The 18876-nt window shown below is 40.8% G+C and overlaps 1 protein-coding gene across 2 annotated transcripts in view; it reads right to left on the reverse strand.

Annotated features, from left to right (window-relative positions):
• The window catches only part of ZNF318 (zinc finger protein 318), a 27591-nt gene continuing 8715 nt past the window's right edge, over positions 1–18876 (reverse strand). Inside the window, exons 3-11 of one of the 2 annotated variants that reach the window (XR_012994986.1) lie at positions 16524–17157; positions 13977–15398; positions 10833–10932; positions 9772–10058; positions 6660–6863; positions 6078–6177; positions 4919–5037; positions 361–4471; positions 1–244 (exon numbers count right to left, since the gene is read on the reverse strand). Coding sequence is in view for 1 of the 2 variants with exons in the window: in XM_076334309.1 (XP_076190424.1) it covers positions 1037–4471; positions 4919–5037; positions 6078–6177; positions 6660–6863; positions 9772–10058; positions 10833–10932; positions 13977–15398; positions 16524–17157 (6301 nt within the window). In the remaining variant the exon portion in view is untranslated. Of the gene's footprint in view, positions 4472–4918; positions 5038–6077; positions 6178–6659; positions 6864–9771; positions 10059–10832; positions 10933–13976; positions 15399–16523; positions 17158–18876 lie in introns of both variants that reach the window. The other variant, XM_076334309.1, reaches the window with a different exon arrangement.

Below are 18876 nucleotides of genomic sequence, written 5' to 3' on the forward strand. Positions count from 1 at the left end.
TCTTGTTGACCACCATATGTTTATTTTTTAAACAATTTACAAATAAAAATGTTATATTTATCCAAGCAAACACATTTAATACTTTAGTCTTTAACAAGCTATACAAATGAGAACCATCATACTAGAGCTTTTGATAGCTCAAGGACCATTCAGGGTAGGCATGCATGTGTCTGTATCACATGAAGCGAGTCCAATTCCTGACACCAGGGTTCTGATCTTCTGCTTCTTCAGAGCTGGTCAGCTGCTAAATGATTTAACACAAATAGTTACTGGATCACAATACAATGAAAGAAAGCCCATTTCAAATCATGTAAGTGACCTCAATATGTCTGGTCCAGGTGTCAGGCCACAGAGCCTTACCGATTAGTCTTCTTCTCCAAAAGCCAGTCGGACAGATTTTCTCCCCTTGCTTAGTGATGTGGCATCCATACATGTGCTTATACAATACAATGAAACAGCTTAAGTACAGATGTAATACAACAGTAATTACAAATCACAGAGACATAAACAAACAAAAAAATCAACTCTAATCACATTCTTGCATTTCAAACAATGAAAGTAAACAAAACCATGCATTACAGTTTAAAGAAATTTTCAGTTTTAGCTCTTCTGCAAGTCTCCATTTCCTCAAGTTCTAAATTTCTGTTCTTGAGCTTGTCCCAGCGGCTGGGCTACTCACGGTGCTACTGACACAAACAGGGTAACCTGGAAATCATCCAAGAATGGTCAAAGAATAAAAGCCCCCAAAATAAACAACAAAGACGCACGCATTATAAACGAGAGATTCCATTTTAATAGCAGAGTGTAGAAAAGAAATTGGCAAAAAAATTCACATGAAAAAACATTTTACACAATTAATTATGTACAGAATAAAGTACGTGTCTGGTTTCCGATGATGTAAGTTTCACTTTAGTCAAGTCCTACCACAGGATGCAAAATACACCCAAACCCCTCAACTGGAACAAAAAACCAAACAAAAAACATATACATAATCCCAGCTCTGGCTCCTCAAATATTGGGACTGGCTGGGTTCACTTCAACCCACTGGGCTTTCTGCTAAGCTTTCAGCAATTCCTGAATTTGTTTTAGCTTCCAAACTACTGTCAGCAGTTTCTGTTTGCTCAGTCTTCTTGCTCTGAATGGTGCATACTCCCTTGCCTGCTGAGCCACCCTCCTTTCCGTGTGTGTCTTTGAGCCCAGGAAGGAAAGTTTCCATGCACCCAGAAGCCTGACTTTCTGTGCTGCCTCCGTCAAAGCTCAGCGACGGCATTTCAACAGTGCCACCTTTGCTCTCCTCCACTTGCAGAAGGATCTCAGACATGGGAGAAATCCCCTGCATTTCTAGAACTGGCATGACCACTTCTGTAGTGTCACTATTTGAGGACTGCAATCCAAGCTGCGGCATAGCTGTTTGAGAAATCCGTGTGCAAAATTTACCTTCCCGACTACCAGAAGTCAATGTAGCAAAATCAGTAATCTCTGTTTCATCCACTGTTTTTTCAATGCCCAGCTTCCTAAGCTTACTGGACTCCAGCCTAATGGATGCAATAGTTTCTAGTTTTGAGACTTCTTCTGTATTCTCATTTAGAAGTCCCGCTGTAAGGATGCTGAAGCATTCGTGTTTTACCTTAGTATCTCCCAAACTGAAATCAGTGCTTTTGAACTTGAGCTCTGCTTTCTGGGAGGGAGTCTCATTGTGTTTCACATCTTCTGAGGTCAAAGAAACTTTCTTGTTATCCACATGAACATTTGCTGAGGGACTTTCAGATTGCTCAGTGTTCAATCCTGAGTGAGTGGTATTCAGATGAAAGTCATTGGCTGCTGAGGTTCTTACAACCTCATGCTTTGTTTCTGGAGAGTGGACAGCTTCTTCTGAAAGATGCTCCGTATGGAAATCTGCTGATAAAGCAACTACTGACTCTTGGACAAGATCAGAGCGAGCCCTAGAAAAGCCTCTAGTCCCTACTTCTTTTGCATCTCTCTTGACAAAAACATTATCTAATGTTGCATCAGATCCAGTGTGTCCTAATGATTTTTTTTCAACTTCAACTACTAATTCTACACTGGATCTGAGTTCAACAATGTTCGCAGAGCAGGCGTTGACTAACCATGCAACTTCCTGCCTTTGGGTTTGGTTATCTAATATTGCATGGCCTGAAGGTTCAGGTCGAACTTTTTCTTGAGCTTCTAATACGCTACTTCTAGTTTCTGTGTTGGCAAGACATGTGTCTGGCCATACTTCTGTCAATTCTGAAGCACTAACTTCATTAGAACCAGTTTTTATTTCTACATTTGGAGTATTTGATAGATCCCAACCACTTTCAGAACAAGAACAGGCTGTGATAGCCTGTTCTTCTCCATTACTAATTCTCGAAGTGTCCCATTCACCAGGACTTCTTGTCAATTCTGAAATCTTATTCTGAGTTTCTGAAATTCGGGAAGCTTCGCCAAGGACTCCTGGCTGAGATACTTCCAAAGCTACACTTTTTAGTTTTACATCTTTTAAGGAGGCATCATTAGAATTCTGTTCTGTCATTACTGCTACTAAAGCTTTTTCTTTTGAAGTGTTTTGGGAATCACAGAGCAACTCTGGACTATCAGTTTCTGAGTGAGTTCTACAGTTATCACTTAACTTTTCCTCTACCAAATGAGAATTTCCCAAATTCTGAATTTCATTTTGTGTTTCAGGTAACGAAGTCTTTGGGTGCAAGCTAAGCTCAGGCTTTACTGCTTTTACTTCCCAGTCTTTCATCTCTGCATCTTTCTCCAGGGTACCAGGAACATTTGTGTTAATAACTGCAGTTTTATTTGCATCTTCCTGTCCAACTTTCTCTTGGTCCTCTGTTTTCTGTAGATCACAGAGTTCCTGACTGCCTACCTGCTCCCCACCTCCTATATCCACAAGTCCAATTTCTGCAGGCATGTGGATACCAGAAGCAGTTTTTGTTTCTGGCAATTCTGTGACTGACATTTCTGATAGAGGAGGCTGAAGTGGCTTCTTGTTCATTTCGGCCTGATTCTCACCAAGAACCCAACTCCCCGTTACTTGATTATTACACTGTGAGGAATCTTCTTTCAATTTAGTCCGAACATCTGTTGAAAGAGGAGTCTGAAATTTTTGACCTACATCTTTCTGAATACCATTTTCAATGTCAGGGCTCATCTCAGTATGAAGTATTAAAGTCTCCTGAATATCAGTTTTCTCCAGTTCTGAGCTCCTCTCAGCTGAGTGAACTTGGCTAACTTCAGTAGCCACATTCTGAGAATCCTCTTTCAAGGAGGATGAGCTATTATTTGTTTTAGGGTTTGCAGATAAGTCTGCAGGTTTTGTTAAGTTAGAGTTTTCTCCATTTGGAAGTGCACAACTTGCAAGCTTGCTGTCAGCTGAGCCCTTTCCACCACTACTGTAGAAAATATCATAGAGATCTTTAGCATTGGCTGTGGCCAAGCAAGAGTTTCGTTTCTCTACCTTTTTTGCCTGTTCACTGAAAGCAGTTGAAGGTGGTGGTGGTGGCGGGGGTCTCACAGGCATTGCCAACATTGTCTGTTCACTTTCAGACACACCTGGAGCTACTTCATCTGCAGGGATGACAGCTGCCTGCTGGACTGCTGGTGGAGGAGGGGGTGGAGGTGGTATATCAGAAGTCTGAGAAGACTCACTTTTGTCTGCTGCTTTCAAATCCTCCTCTGCCCCTTTTAAAATTACTTCTTCTCCTCCAAAAGCTTTTGAGATGATATCCGGAGGCAGTAGAAGATCTGCATTGGTTTCTTTTACCACAGGCAGTGGTTTGGTGGTAGCTCCAGAGGATTTTATGGATAAAAAGGTGTTCAAAGGTGCTGGTTTGCTAACTGTTGCAGTAGTAGACTTCCTGAAAATCATAGTGGGGACTGGTAGATTGGGTAGAATTTTTGCTGGTGTTGGTGTGGAAACAACTGGTGTCCATGGGCTAGTGTGTGGAATAACAGTTTTCCCAGACAGCTTGATTTCAATGGGCTTGACATGGGGTTTCCCAGACTGACACTTGTTCTCCTCTTTGTTTCCTTCTGTACTCTCCTCCTTTGGAATAGCTCCTCCTGAGGTTTTATCCTCTCTCTCTGTCTTTTTCCAGCTGAATTTCCCAAAGGAAGTCTGGCTTGGTGATTCCTTTTTAGATTCCTCTTTCTTTTCTTCTTTTTTCTCCTCCTTCTTCTCTTCCTTCTTCAGCTTAAGCTTGATACCCATTTTTCGCCCAGAAGAATCTATTTTGCCTTGAGTTTCACTAGTCCCTTCTCCAAGCTCTGGGATGCTCTTCGCTTCCTCTTTCTTTATTATTTTTGGTTTCTTCTCATCCTTCTCTTCTTTCTGTTTCTCGACTAGTTTCCGTTTCAGCTCGCTCTGCCGCCTGCGCTCTGTTTCCAGAACTACAGCCAATCCAGCTTGACGGTCTAGATTTCTCCTCTCTTCATAGAGTGGGTTTTCATCTATGTATTTCTGTGGAAATAAATGGCACAATTTTAGCCACAGTTTCCGTGAAAAATAAATAAATAAATTCAGCTCTGTAACAGTTTTGACTTGTTCAGTAAGTGCCATCTCAACACTAAGAGAGCAGAGAACTTCTTCCTACCAAGAAACTGAGATGCTACAAACTCCACATTCTGTAATTTAATGTGAATTGAGTCGTGGCTTGCAGCAGTGCTGGCACTTTACAGAAGAGTCTGAAAATCAACACTGGGACTTAAACACCATTTCAACCTCATGCAGATGAAAAATTAGTCTCTATGTAGTGGGAAGTTCTGCTTGTTTAGTTCAGTAGACTGTAGTGAAGATAACCAAATACATATACTCTGAGGAGTCAAATGTCATTCTTCAGGAAAGGAAGACAGAACAAGTAGAAGCTAACACAAAGAATGACTCACTCCTGGTACACCAGTTACCAACCTTATATTTCTCATTGTGGGGATGACTTTTCACATGCTGCTCTGCTGAGATTTGATCTCCAAAAAATTCATGACAGAGCTGGCAATAATATCCAGTGATGGGAATCAGAAACTCAGAGCCTGAAAAGGCCGAAGAAAACGATCAGAGAAACAAAACTTAGTAAATGCCGAGCTCTTAACAAAGCCAGATAAACATATCAAAGAACAAGAGCAAAACCTCCAGCAATGTTCCTTTCAGAACAGTTAATGCTGCTCTCCTTATGCTTACAGTATGGGAAACACCACTACCAGGAGCAAACATGTAAAGTGAAGAAGCTTGATTACTATGATTCAAAAAATTATTTTAGTGCTCTCCATCGTATTAAGGCTATCCCCTATTCAAGTAGGTTAATATTTCCTACAGTCTTAATCTATTTTCTGTCTTTGTATTATAGTCTGCTCAAATACTAAACACCTGGTTTATAAAAAGAACACAAGTATTTTCATTGAAGTTCAGCAAGACTGCATCCTTGTGCCTACAGAACCAGCTGTAGTTATCTAACATACTGCAGATTGTCCTTTAGCAGGCACTACTAGAAGTACGTAACAGATTAATAAACTGAGATTGATCACTGGCAGGCCTATTTAGACATTCAGATTTTAAATCTTATATTAATTTTCAAATCACTTACATCCCCCTCCATATGGCTTTCTCAGATTCTCTGTATCCACACTCTACCAAGTACTCATCAGTGATTTTTCAGGGACTCCTCTACTAAAAATGTATTGAGCGGAAGAGTCTGTTGCAAGACTGTGTGGAGTACCGCACAAGATCTGCCCAAACACAGCAAGCTCTTGTGGTCATGTTCTGAATTCTAATATGTTAGCAAAAATCACTTCAGAACTACACTGGAGAAAGAAAAAGTCACCTGGTATTCAAAATAAAAACCTAAACTCTAAAAAGAAGAGAAGGAACCATGCTATGTTTTCCTACACTCTTGCTTCATGACCTTTTCCACAAGAACAACCAGGAAATTAGATCATTTGCCTTTTACCTAATAATACAGTATCTATATGTGCTCCTATAACAAGGTAAAGTTTTGAGATTCCTTTCTCTGAGCAACTGGAACCTGCTGGAGGGCAAAGGGAGATGATACCCAAGTTAAAAAAAATTAACGTACCTTTGGCAGGAACAGTTATCTTATCGATGCGTTTTATGGAGTCTTGTTTGGTCTCACTCTGGGTCTTCGAAGCCCAAGGTCTGTTGTAAGGATCCAGGGTCTATTTGCACAGTGACAGAGGTATACAGGCTCATATATTACACTAGCAAGGCAAGAACACTTGTCTCTTTCCTTTTTAACATCCTTTCAGAACACTGAACATTAAAATCAACGTGCAAATATTTACAGGAACTATGTTTTCCTCTCTTTCCCCTCCCATTTTGCAATTTATAATGAGAAAATAACCTGTGAAAAGGGTAAAATGTAAATGATAGCAAAGGACAGGTAAACATATGAAACACAAATATCAAACGCTAGTTCTCGAGTGAACTCAACACAGGCCCCATTTACACTAGTCGGAACACACCGGTAGCTGTACAAACTGCTCAAGTCCAACGTTAGGGAAAAAGAATTTGATAAGCAACTTCTTGGGTTCATTATTACTTCAGGTTCTCTTGTAAAATGTAGTTCTGTGATGTATGTTTTAGTGTTAGTATTTATAGCAATATGAAATGCACTTAGTGAAGGAAGCCTGCAACATACCTGTCTGTGTTTCTTATTATGCATGTGTGTGAAAAAGTCAAACATGGTCCCGCAGATGGTATTGCAGTCTTTGCACCAGTGGTTCCCTGCATCATAATATTCATAAATATTGGCCAACTGGAAAGGATGTTTGGAGGACTGTGAAGAGGATTCTGCTGGCTTCGGGCTTCTACCTCTGGATTTTTCATTAGTAGTTTTTGATTCCTAAATTGAACAAAAGGAAACACTTCTCTAAGACAAGGCAGGACAGACATAATGCTCTAGAACTCAGAACCTGCCTCCAGCAGAAGCCACACGCACCAAAAAAAAAAAAAAAAAAGATCACCTGCTTTTCAGCGCCCAGGCTAATTCCACTGTTTCAGAGAGCTGGTATTGCCGACTAAGACGCTGCGTGGCCACAGTGAAGAGCTTCCAATAAGGCTCCCAGATGTAATGGCTGGATGGTTGTAGGTAATCAAGGAACCAAATGAACAAATTCCCTATGGCATGCACCCTTCCCACTTTATGGGTTTCACATAAAGATCTGAATAGTTCCAATTTACCATACTAGCCAAACAGTGCCCAGAAGACCTAAAATGGTTCCCCTAGAAGCATTCAGAAGTTACTGTAAAAGTAGCTTGGATGAAAGCAGAATGAAAAAGGAAGTAAGAATTAGTTGACTAAATGTATTTAACTCAATCAGCTTTACCAGATTGAGAGTTCCTGAATTCTCCAGAAGACTTGTTGCTTAGCAATAATAGGTAATTAACAAAACACGATCTTTCTAAGTATATAAGGTGAAGCAGCTTGTGATTTAAGCATGTGATATTGGCACTTACATTGATTTGTACAGAAAGACGCCATACAGTGATACACAGACATTTCAGGATTCTAGCCAAAATTAATACTACACTAACACTGCAGAGTAGCAAAACAAATAATCCCTGAAACAGATCATGAATAAGCCCTGCTAATTTAGATTACAATAGTACTAGATGTATTTTGAGTTACATTTTCAATGGCTGAAAGTCCATTATGTTATCATTCCTAATCTGCATGGCAGTCTGGAAAGAATAGCATGTTAACTTAGCAGACCCGAGTTGGTTGCATGATTTCCAAGTTATTTACTATTGGTGTTGAACAAATTTACTTAAGCAGATTCAAAATTCTTAAATAACATCTGCCTTACTTGAAATTCCTTTTGATAAACAGGGATAGATTCTCTCCTATTAACACCACCCCACACAACATACATCATAAATCAAACAATGAAGAGACACCCAGGCCACTATGCACCCCACAGATATCCATATCCCAATGCAATCTAGTTCTTGGTAGCAGAGTAGGAAGTGACCTGGTGAATATTTGCATATATACTGTCTGCAAGAACATAGCAAAGCTGACATTCTCTTAAACAATGAGAAGATCAACTTATGATCCGCAGGAAGTGCACGGAAGGATGGAAGGATGTTCATGATGTCTGAGAAGTGTCATTGTTTATGTTATTTACAGACATACACCCACCCAATATATCCTATAAAAATACTATCTCAACCAGAACTTTAAAAAGACAATGCTTCTCACATAGAGAGGTGACAGAAAACTCTTAACCCCAGTTTGTGCTTAATCCCAGCTCAAAGATGCCTTTATAATTTGCCGCTATTTAGAGCTCAGAAGGGATGATCTGTCTGTTTAGTACAACAAGGCTAGCTTCACCTCTGCACTGACTATATAACTACAACACACAAACATAGGCTCAGCAGCAGGAGACCACAAGGTAGCTTGCAAATAAGCAGAAAGGCATACGTTTTTGCCCTTAGGTTGGCAGAGTCAACCGATCTCAAGTGTCAAAAGGCCTGCACCTTCTTTCTTTTCATTTAAAAAAGTTAACAATCAGAATTACAAGGTGAATCTTAGAGACTAAGGGCAGTGTCCTATGTGCCTACAGATAGCTGAAAATATTAAATGTTCCTGGCCAGAACTCAGAATTTTCCATATTAAAATAAGGAACTATGAAAAGGGGATCAAGTCATTATGGGTTTGGACAATACAAACAATGAAAGTTAAAATAATGAAAAATATATTCACACATGCCGTATCTCAAGACAAGAAAGCAATATAACTTAATGCAATGTAGGATTTAACAGACATTGTTGCCTACTTTAGTTTTACGATGTGGTGACTGAAGCAAATGATTTGTAAAAATAAGTGGATACTAGACTTCAGTGATGTTTTGAGAAACAACAAAAACAAAACACAAAAGCAAGCCTTAAAATGAAAGACATCTAATGAGTTATCTGAACCAGACCAGGATGAAGCATAAGGAAAAATTTACAGGATACATAGATTTGAGTGACCTTGTAGGAAACACCTCTTACCCTGCTGACATTTTCCTCTCTGCAAAAAATACACAGTAAGGTCTACACAAAAAGCATCTACTGTCTCCCATCAGCTATTTCAGTTACATATTTGAATAAACATCTGAAAAGCAAGATAATTAATCTCCTGAATACATGCATAACCTTTCAGATGTTACTATCATACACTACTTCCAAAGTAAAAACTATCTTTTGGAATGCGATAAGCCTGTTTTGGTATATCCAGCACTCAGTAGTATAGACCATGTCACCATACTGATACATACTGACATTTCTTAAGAAAGAGCACGTAGCATGTACGTAATAATCATGTTAAGCTGGCAATCATATGTAAATCTTGTGATTTGTTAATGTCATCACCCAGTGAGAAGACCAACAAACTTGCAGAAAGCTTTGCTGCCACAAACATTCCTCCTTGACAGGCCATGCCAGAAATGCTGCAGAGAAGTCTGGCCTCCTGGTATGGCATTGAGACTGAACAGCTACAAACACTCATGGTACTGTTCAATCCAACCAACACCTCAGCAAAACCAAGATCAAAAACAGTAAGTGGTACTGAACTACACAAACCCTGAAGGAAGTTATAAACACTGATACATTGACTCTCACCTGCATGCACCATCAAAACCAACGTATGAGATGTGATAACAAATGACATCAAATGATCCCCAAGTAAATGTTTGGGAGCAGCTGTCTCCCCAGTGCCCTCTTCTCTTAGTGGGAAAATCATTAACACACAAGCCAGAACACTTTACCTTGTTGGAGGAAGATGTTTTCTCCAGACCTTTTGCATTTTCTGACTTGCTGTTCTTTTCCGAGGAATCTTTGGTTTCCACAGATGGTTTCCGGGGTTTTTCAAATATGTTAATCCCCAGGATTTGTGCTACTTTGTCAAGCTCAGACTGCTTCTTGTCAGCTGCATCAGATTCTTTATGCAGCTCTGAAATCTCCTTCATAATATTCTCTTGTAGTCTGTTCACCTCAACCAACAAGGGGTCTTTGTGTCCATCCTTCTCACGACGTTTTTTCCTCAACATCTCTCCTGAGCCAATCAAGGAAGTAGAAGAGTTGGAAATGCAACAGGAAAATTGTCTTAAGATCTGTACAACTATTCCAGCAACAAGTAAAATACTAATATAAAATATTACAGCTAAGTCTTAACTAGGAAGTTGTAAAGATGAAACTGACTCTCAGGCACAGCATCAGTAAATCTGCACGATCCACCTCTATAAGGATTGCTTTAATATACACCTCTAACAGAGGCACCATAATCCTCAAGAGAGAGAATCAATTTAATAATCACTATTTCCCTGTGTGACCAAACAAGTAAAAGTTAATCATACATTCTAACCTGAAAGTACCATTTTCCAAAGGTGAGGAAAGTTAGTATTTAGTTGGACCAAACCAAAGTTTTAAAAATAAAAAAAGTTAGCTCTGTCTTGAGAGGACTTTTCCTTCTCCAAATAAGATTAACGAAAAATTGAAAGGCACGCTGACATGTCTTCAGTTACTATTTCTCACTTCTTCTAAAGAAGCACTAAAATGCACAGTGTAATTCATTTTACTTATCAAGCTGCCAAAGAAGATGCAAGAGCAACTATTTGCTTCAGTGTAATAGCCAAATTTTGACGTAATTAATTTTAATATAGTCATTAGGTCACTGCTTTCTCAAGAGTTCTGCATTGCCCGGAGTATGAAAATGTCAGTTTTAAACTACAGAGTATTATTATTTTGGTCTTCACTTCTCCTAGCAGGTACTGGGACTTGTGACATGTCCCAGTGGAAAAAAAAAAAAGCAGGGGGGGATGCACTGTACCTTGCTGTTTACGAAGCCTGTCCAATTCAGTCTTGAGATAGTAAAGCTTCTTCTGCCGTGCTTCTCGTTCATTCTTCAGTTTTTCTCTCTCTTCTATCACCTAAACAGATTGGAAGGGGACTGGATTTTCTTTTCTTCCCAACACAAGTTAATCAGTCTTGCAAGAATGACAGCAAGACCTCAGTTTGCCAGTCACAGAACACTGCTCACTATTCTCAAAATGTTCTTGAGTATTTTAACATAAGAAATACACCTCTTCTTCTGCATCTGCAGGTAACTATATCATGTGCTCACACTTCAACCCTATATGAAGGCAATTTTTTTCTTTTGGGCAGTGTATTCCCAAAACTGATTTGATTGTTGCACCATTCCCCAAGGCACTTAGGCTCAGATGACTATCTTCTACAGGGGTGAGCAAGATCAATGCTAAATGGCTCTTCAAAACTCATGTAGTATCTCTACAGCTGGCATGTTCCATCAGTGACAAAAGACTTCACAGCCCTTCACCTTGCCTCCTGCTTTGACTCTGGGCAATTTTAGCTATTATTTAGGCTTCTACTTCAATCTGATCGTAACTGTATCACCAAATATATTTTGCAGGCATAACTGTCTGAAATTAAACACCTGGATGAAATTTGTTACTTGCTCAGTAAGGTAAACTCTGGCATGAGGAGCTCACAAATCCACTTTTCACTGGTTTTCATTGATTCTCACAGAAGGAAACCAGGGAATATACTAAAATGAAACCTGAAAAGTTCTTTGTTTCCTTCCCAGCTTCATTTTTCAAGAGACAAATCCCAATTTTTTTACCTTCACAATGCTCTTAAAGCTTACTACTGACTCATCCCTTGAACATACAACAGCTGACCCAAGGCCTTGTCTTCCCTAGAGAATCACTACTACTATGGCAATGTAAATGTTGGCAGGATCCCTAGATCCTGCCCGGAGTAAGCCCTGGAAGGAGTTCTACCAACACAGTTAGGCCACGTCTTAAATGCCACAAGTTTTGGGGGTTTTGTGTTGGGTTTTTTTAATCACCAAAACACCATTCTCTCATTCTGGGTTTTCTGCCAGCATAGGGGCATCAACTGGAGCATGCAAGTTTTTATACTCCAAGCCATCCCAGCAAAAAAACGGTGGACTGAGCCCAAGCCAAAGACATCTGTAGTGCAGACAAAGCCCTAGAAGTTCTGCCAAGACGCATAGGTGAGCTACCAAGGTATGTCACGGCAGGAGAAAACCACACACCTTCAGCCAACAGAGCTCTTCCAGAAGTGCCAAGTTTCATTAACAACAAAATTTCAACCATGTCAGCTGAAGAAATTGTTATTGCTGCAAGCAGTGAAAGCTCACTTATCTGCTGATGTAGCACTTTGTGTAAGTACTCCGCTTTAAGTCACTTCAAACAAAAAGCAGAGAGGTTATCTCAGACCAAAATTTTAAAGTGACTTCTTTTGAACCTCTCTTGGATTCAGTGGTCCATCTTTCCATGGCCGGATTTGTTCTTAGGAGCGTGATATAACTGAGTAGGCAAAAGCTTCCAGCCTCTGCCATGTGCTGCTCTTCTACTAGCAGATCTACCAACATAATGAATCATTAGCACAGCTACACTGAAAGAATGTCTCTAATGCAGATATGCATACGTAGATGAAAAATTAGGTAAGAGGAAGCAATGTGCACTTGCAGCTCAGAAAGCAAATTGTATCCTGGGCTGCACAAAAACCATGGCCAGCAGGTCGAGGGAGGTGATTCTCCGCCTCTACTCCGTTCTCGTGAGACCCCACCTGGAGTACTGCATCCAGCTCTGGGGCCCCCAGCACAAGAAAGACATGGACCTGTTGGGGCCATGAAAATTATTAGAGGGCTGGGACACCTCTCCTATGGAGAAAGGCTGAGAGAGTTGGGGTTACTCAGCCTGGAGAAGAGAAGGCTCCGGGGAGACCTTATTGCCGCCTTTCAATATATAAAGAGGGCTTATAAGAAAGATGGAGAGAGACTTTTTACCAAAGCCTGTAGTTGACAGGACAAGGGGCAACCGTTTTAAACTAAACGAGGGTAGATTTAAGTGGGACATAAGGAAGAGATTTTTTATGATGAGGGTGGTGAGACACTGGAACAGGTTACCCAGAGAAACTGTGGATGCCCCATCACTGGTAGTGTTCAAGGCCAGGCTGGATGGGGCTTTGAGCAACCTGATCTAGTGAAAGATGTCCCTGCTCATGGCAGGGGGGTTGGAACTAGATGATCTTTAAAGGTCCCTTCCAACCCAAATCATTCTATGGTTCTATGCCCTTATTTTAACAACAAAGACTGAGTGGACACCGGTTTGAAAACCCAAACAACTTTCAGGAATCTTCCAGTCCTTTGACAGTTAATACAACTACAGTTTCCTATTTTAAAATATGTTCTTCCCACTACTCTCTAATTATCATACAAACCAAGATAACTAGAAGAGGAAAACATTAACACCCATAACTAAACTGGTGTCAGATGCACCAAGTAAAGAACAGTTTCCGTTAAGTTCTTCTGATTTTGTGATTCTTATAAGAGATAATTAATATAAATGCAGAGGGAAAATTGTATGCAACTGTGAATGATGACATCCTTTAGTATGTATTTAAGAATGTCTAATATAGGTATAACCATGGTATTATTATACCATGTACCATGTTCAGATGGAGCCTCCTGTGTTTCAGTTTGTGCCCATTGCCTCTTGTCCTGCCACTGGACACCACTGAAAAAAGCCCAGCTCCATCTTCTTTATATCGTCCCTTCAGGTATTTCTATATCTAGATATCTTCAGGTATTTCAATATCTAAAGCTCAGCGGAATAAAGCCAAGCTGTGGCCACCATGTGTTTTTTCTGTAAGATTCTGGCTGGCCCCAAGAACTTCAACTTTGTGCTTGATGTCATCTGTTCAGCCATAACCTATGGGCGTACAACTTTGCGGGATTTTAAACGCATTTTTTAAAATTGTCATAGAGTAATACAGAAAAATGCCTAGAAATCTTTAACAAAAGCAAATTTAGTCCAACTGTTTTTAAACTAGAGCCACTCAGGAAAAAAAAAGGCACACCTGAAGAGGAAAAGCTTCTATCCCACCAACCAAGAAGTCCAACATGTTTTGTATTAGGGTAACATACCTTCTGCTTTTGAGCTGCCCGATTTTTTTCATCTGACATCTTTTCTGTGGTATTTTTGAGAGGGTGTGAAGGCAGACGAAGGGGCACTTTGGAATGAGCAGGAGTGGTGGGGACATGAACGAGCACAGAACCATCTCTTTTTAAATCAGGGACATCCTTTCCCATAGAGACTGTCTCAATCACACGGAGGTTGGGACGGGTGGGGTTTGCTGACATGGCCATAGTAAGAAGACCATGAGCTTCTGGCAGTGTAGGATTAGGCTGCTGAGCAGGGGGGTACATGGTCCAGCCAGGGGCTGCATATGCCATATAGTGCCCATATGCATCGTATCCTGGAGGAGCCATTGTGGGAGGTGGATAGTTTTGGGGCATTTGAGTGGCAGTGAACTGGGAATAGTTGGGAATTTGGTATTGGGAAACAGAAGTAGGTGTAGGCGGCAAACTAGCAGGAGCTGGTGGAACTGAGGGAATGAGAGAGACAGAAGGAAGAGGCTGTTCTGGTGCACATGGAGGTATATCCTGTCCCACTGGCTTGTTCTTAGTATACTCTGATTTCTGAAGAGAGGATGCATCTTTAGACTGCTGGAAAGCGACTGGAGGTGATGCTGAGCGCTGCTGGCCTGACTCGGGAGAACGAGTGTCACTCCGGCTGCGACGCAAGTCCCAAGGGTCCAGTCTGCGAGGATCTGAAGAGCGACGATCAGGAGAACGAGATGCCAACTTTTTGCCATGAAGGCGTTCCTGGGTACGAACAGCCAGTTTTCCAATTTCAGCAACACCAATGTCAAGTCCAATGGTTTTGAGTAAATCATGGATCTTCGCATACTCAGCATTAGGCTCTTCTAAAGGATCCAGCTTGACAGCTGGAGCAGGAGAAGGAGGTGGGCTCACTTTCTGGCTTATTATCTCATTGCCACAACTCACTGGGGGCTTCTGAACAGGGAGAGATTCAGTTTTGGTATCTTCATCCTCATCACCATAAAGAAATTTCTCTTCATCCTCAATGTCAGGAAAACTACGCCTCCTCTTCTCCTGAGCACTGACAGAATCAGCCATCATGCCCAGAATTCGTGAGAAACCACTGCCATCCTGACTGGCCCTCTCGTGAGGCAGCAGGAAGTCAGTATGACGATCAGCAGGCTCTAACTTGGGTTCTACCTTTTCCTTGTGACTTAAGAAGCTTCCAAACTTCTCTTCAAACGTGAAAGTGTCTTTGGGAGCCCCAGAAAGTGGGCTCCACTCATATAAACCATCACGCAACTCCTTGTTTGCAGACTCCACAGCAGAGTCTTTGTTAAACCGTTTGAGAAAGTTCTCCACTTCAGAGGCAAAAGGAGCCATGTCGCTCTGGGGCAAAGACGAATGACTAGAAAGAAGCGGAAGATCCTTGCTGGGAGCCGGACTGCTTGAAAAGCCCTCAGGCTGAAAGAGAGAGAAGTTACTATTTACTACAGCACCTTCTGAGGGGACTATGCACCTCACAGAACAAACAAAGGAACCTGTTAATTTCTCCTTGAGTTCACAGCTGAAGAAAAGAGAAAAGACAACATACAGTTGAAAGAGAGCACAGAATATTACAAAACAAGTTGCCTAATGATTCTGGAATGTCATGTCCAGCAATCAACACTTATACCAGAGAATACACAAAATCACAATTATATTTCATTAATTTTCTGCAAGCATAAGAACTGAAACTTTTAAATTGAAACCCCATAACATAAATTTGGCTACACTTTGAGTTTAATCACAGACAAATAGGATTTCAACACCTTAAGGCAGGTAAAAACAACCGCATTGGGGTTATTCCCAGTCACTTCTTCAGATATGCATAATTAATGCCATATTAAATAGGATTTCCAATAATAGGTATAGAATGGGATCCTCAGTATTGGGGCACCTCCTGAGATAAACATGTCACTGTCAAACCAAAACTGATCAGTACAACAGGCAGATCAAAAGTGATGCGCTAAAACATGAGAAACGTCAATTTATCACAGTGGTCGCAACCGCGTATCTTTCCATTGCTCTAATTTTGAGACTCAATTGGTATAGCTTGGGTACAAATTAAGTAGGGTTGATCCCAGCCTACAGTCCAAAGGGAAAAAAATAAGGAAACTCGAAGATGTTTTCAGCCAGAGGTACTGAGGATGCATTAGGCAGTTCTCTAAGTCTATAAAGAAACAAGAAAGAGGCACTGTGACAGGCTGAGAGCTTCAGTCAATGTTCTGACTGCCTGTGGTACAAAAAGACTCAGCTTTTCTATAAAAGCTGGCCCAGATCTCAGCATCCTGGGCTGAATTCCAACAAGGACATTTTATTCCGCCTCAGATTTTGTATATATATGATTCTTGATTAAATGCCTTCACTGTTTAAAGTTTCTAATGCAATCCTAACTTGTATAAGCCTGCAAAAAGATACTTGTCCTCTCAAAGACAGGAAAATGTAAAGATTTGGCTTTTCTATTTTGGAAATCAAACTAACACTCTGCATCATGAAGTGACTGTTTTGGAAAGTAGAAACATATAGACAGACAGACAGAGATCAAACCTGAATAGGAGACTCTACTTCCATCTCCACTCGTTTCTTCAAAATAGATTTTTTGGGCATGGATGGGATTTCCTCAGGCCTATACATATACCGAGGCTCAGAAGTCTGTAGTGTGTTAGTCAAGCCGGGGATCACATAACCACTGCCTGAAACATCATGATTCAAGTTTCTACTACGCTCTTCTTCTTCTCTTTTCCTCCTTGCACGGTCAAGCTCTCGGAATTCTTCATTCAGGTATGACGGGCTCGGGCTTCTACTGCGGCTGCGGCTCCGTCTGCGATAGTTTCGTGTTCCTGATGAGAAACCCTGATGCTCTCCACTCACACCATGCATCTTCTCATCCTTTTCGTACCGTGGACGCTTTATTTCTCGTCCCCTCTCTTCTGGCCTCGATGGGTAGGAGGATTTCCTGAGTTTGTCACCATCTCTGTCAGATCCACGAGGCAGCTCTTCTCGACGACCGTAATGCGGACTATAATCTGAACGATGGAGGAAAACATCTCGGTTGCGGTAGTCTTCATCATGTCTCATGATGAAGGGACTTGAAGGTTGATCTTCATGCGATGGGTACCTCTCAAGGCCTCGAGGACATGAGAGGCCTCTAGTGAATATTGGACCATCAGCCATATCATCCCTGTGTAAGAGAAGCATAGAATAAACACAAGTACTTGAGTCAGAGTAAACAAAGTCTTACTCCTACTCAAGAGTAAGAAATTTCCAAATCAGTTTCAGAATAACATCTCCATCGGTAAACAGAAGCAACATTTTATGTACTTAAAGGGCAGGGGAGAGAGGAAGACATTTTTAATGGTACTATACATCCCTCCTAGGAAGTCACCTGCAAACACAGTGACATGAACAATTCAACTCATACTGCAGAAGGAGAGCCTTGAAAAATTGATAGGATGGATTTATTTCTGTGAAGGAAAAAGACTACATGTTTTTAAAAAAACATTACTATCATATTTCAGATGACAATCCCTTTCCTCATGTCTCCCAGCAAGATGCCAAGGTCACACTTCATATGAATTATTCAAGGCATAATTCAGTTTCACACTGGCAAATGCAACCAGATCCTCTTTTTATCTTCAGCTGTGGACAAGGACCACAAATTCTAGCAACATTTTCTGTTGCAACAGATCTGTAGACAGGACTGTCACTAATCACATGAACTGCTATACCCAAGAAGCAGCACAGTTTTTTTATAAGATATCTATGAACCAGGGATAGTAAATGTAATAGTATCATTCCTTTGTGCCAGCCCCTGCATTATTACACGCAGTGGAAGTGCAACTGGCACACCACCAGAATAACTAGCTACATCTCTTGGGAGTATCTTCTTTTGGACCGATTCCTACACACACCTCCAGTTAGGAGTACTGTTTTAACTAAGGCCTTTTTCCCTACCCCTAAAAACTTTTCTGGGACTGTTCTTTAGATCAGGCAGAAACAAACCAAACCAGCTGCTGTTTCTACTCACAGGCATTTCAAAAATATAGCAAGATCCTCCAAGAATGGGAAGCAAATGTGCTCCTTAAGTGAAATCAATGGGACAGAAACCCTAGAGAAATGTCTAGCCCGAGTGATCAAGAGGTCAACTTGAGATAAACTATGTATGATTGCCTGAATCCTCAAAAATCACCTCCTCCTACTGAGAAAAGTCCCTCCATAGATCTGAGAAGGGACAAATCAAGTCATGCCAGATGACATCTTCAAAAAAATTTGCAGAGAAATTATTGCCCCAGTTTTTAAAGTCACCAGACTAAAGAATAACAGACATAAACAGACAAGATCTTTTTCTTGAGTATTTTTACAGTTTACACATGCATATTTAAGAACAAAACCAACATGAAACTTCACTTTATCTCTAACCTGCATCATTGCGAAGCATTTCATATGTTACTAGATGCTCTATCAGTCCAACATGTCTTATAAGGTAAATATAGCATACATCAGTACCCACAGTATTAGATGGTACCTTTCCAGCTTCCAGCAAACTATACACATCCACCCCCTCCAAAATCACCAAAATATCTAAGTAGCTAGAATTAAATTTCATACAGAAATGTTGCTGTTCACAGCCTACATAAAGGTATGTCTATCCCCAGTGTCACCTTTTCCGAGAGCCTGCTAAACCTATACAAGCTGCATAAACACACCTGGTGGAGTAACAGATGTATTTCACCATACACCTTCAGCTGATTTTTGTGCAAATAATTTGCATGCATGAATGCTTGCCAGGTGTCACCTACAATCCAAATGCTTTGACTGCAGTGACAAGGCAGAAGGAATATTTAATCATACATCGAAAGAAAGGAACAGCAAACCTACTATACTTACAACTAGAAAGATG

Source organism: Aptenodytes patagonicus, chromosome 3 (assembly GCF_965638725.1).
Source record: "Aptenodytes patagonicus chromosome 3, bAptPat1.pri.cur, whole genome shotgun sequence".
In the NCBI taxonomy this organism is placed as follows: Eukaryota; Metazoa; Chordata; class Aves; order Sphenisciformes; family Spheniscidae; genus Aptenodytes; species Aptenodytes patagonicus.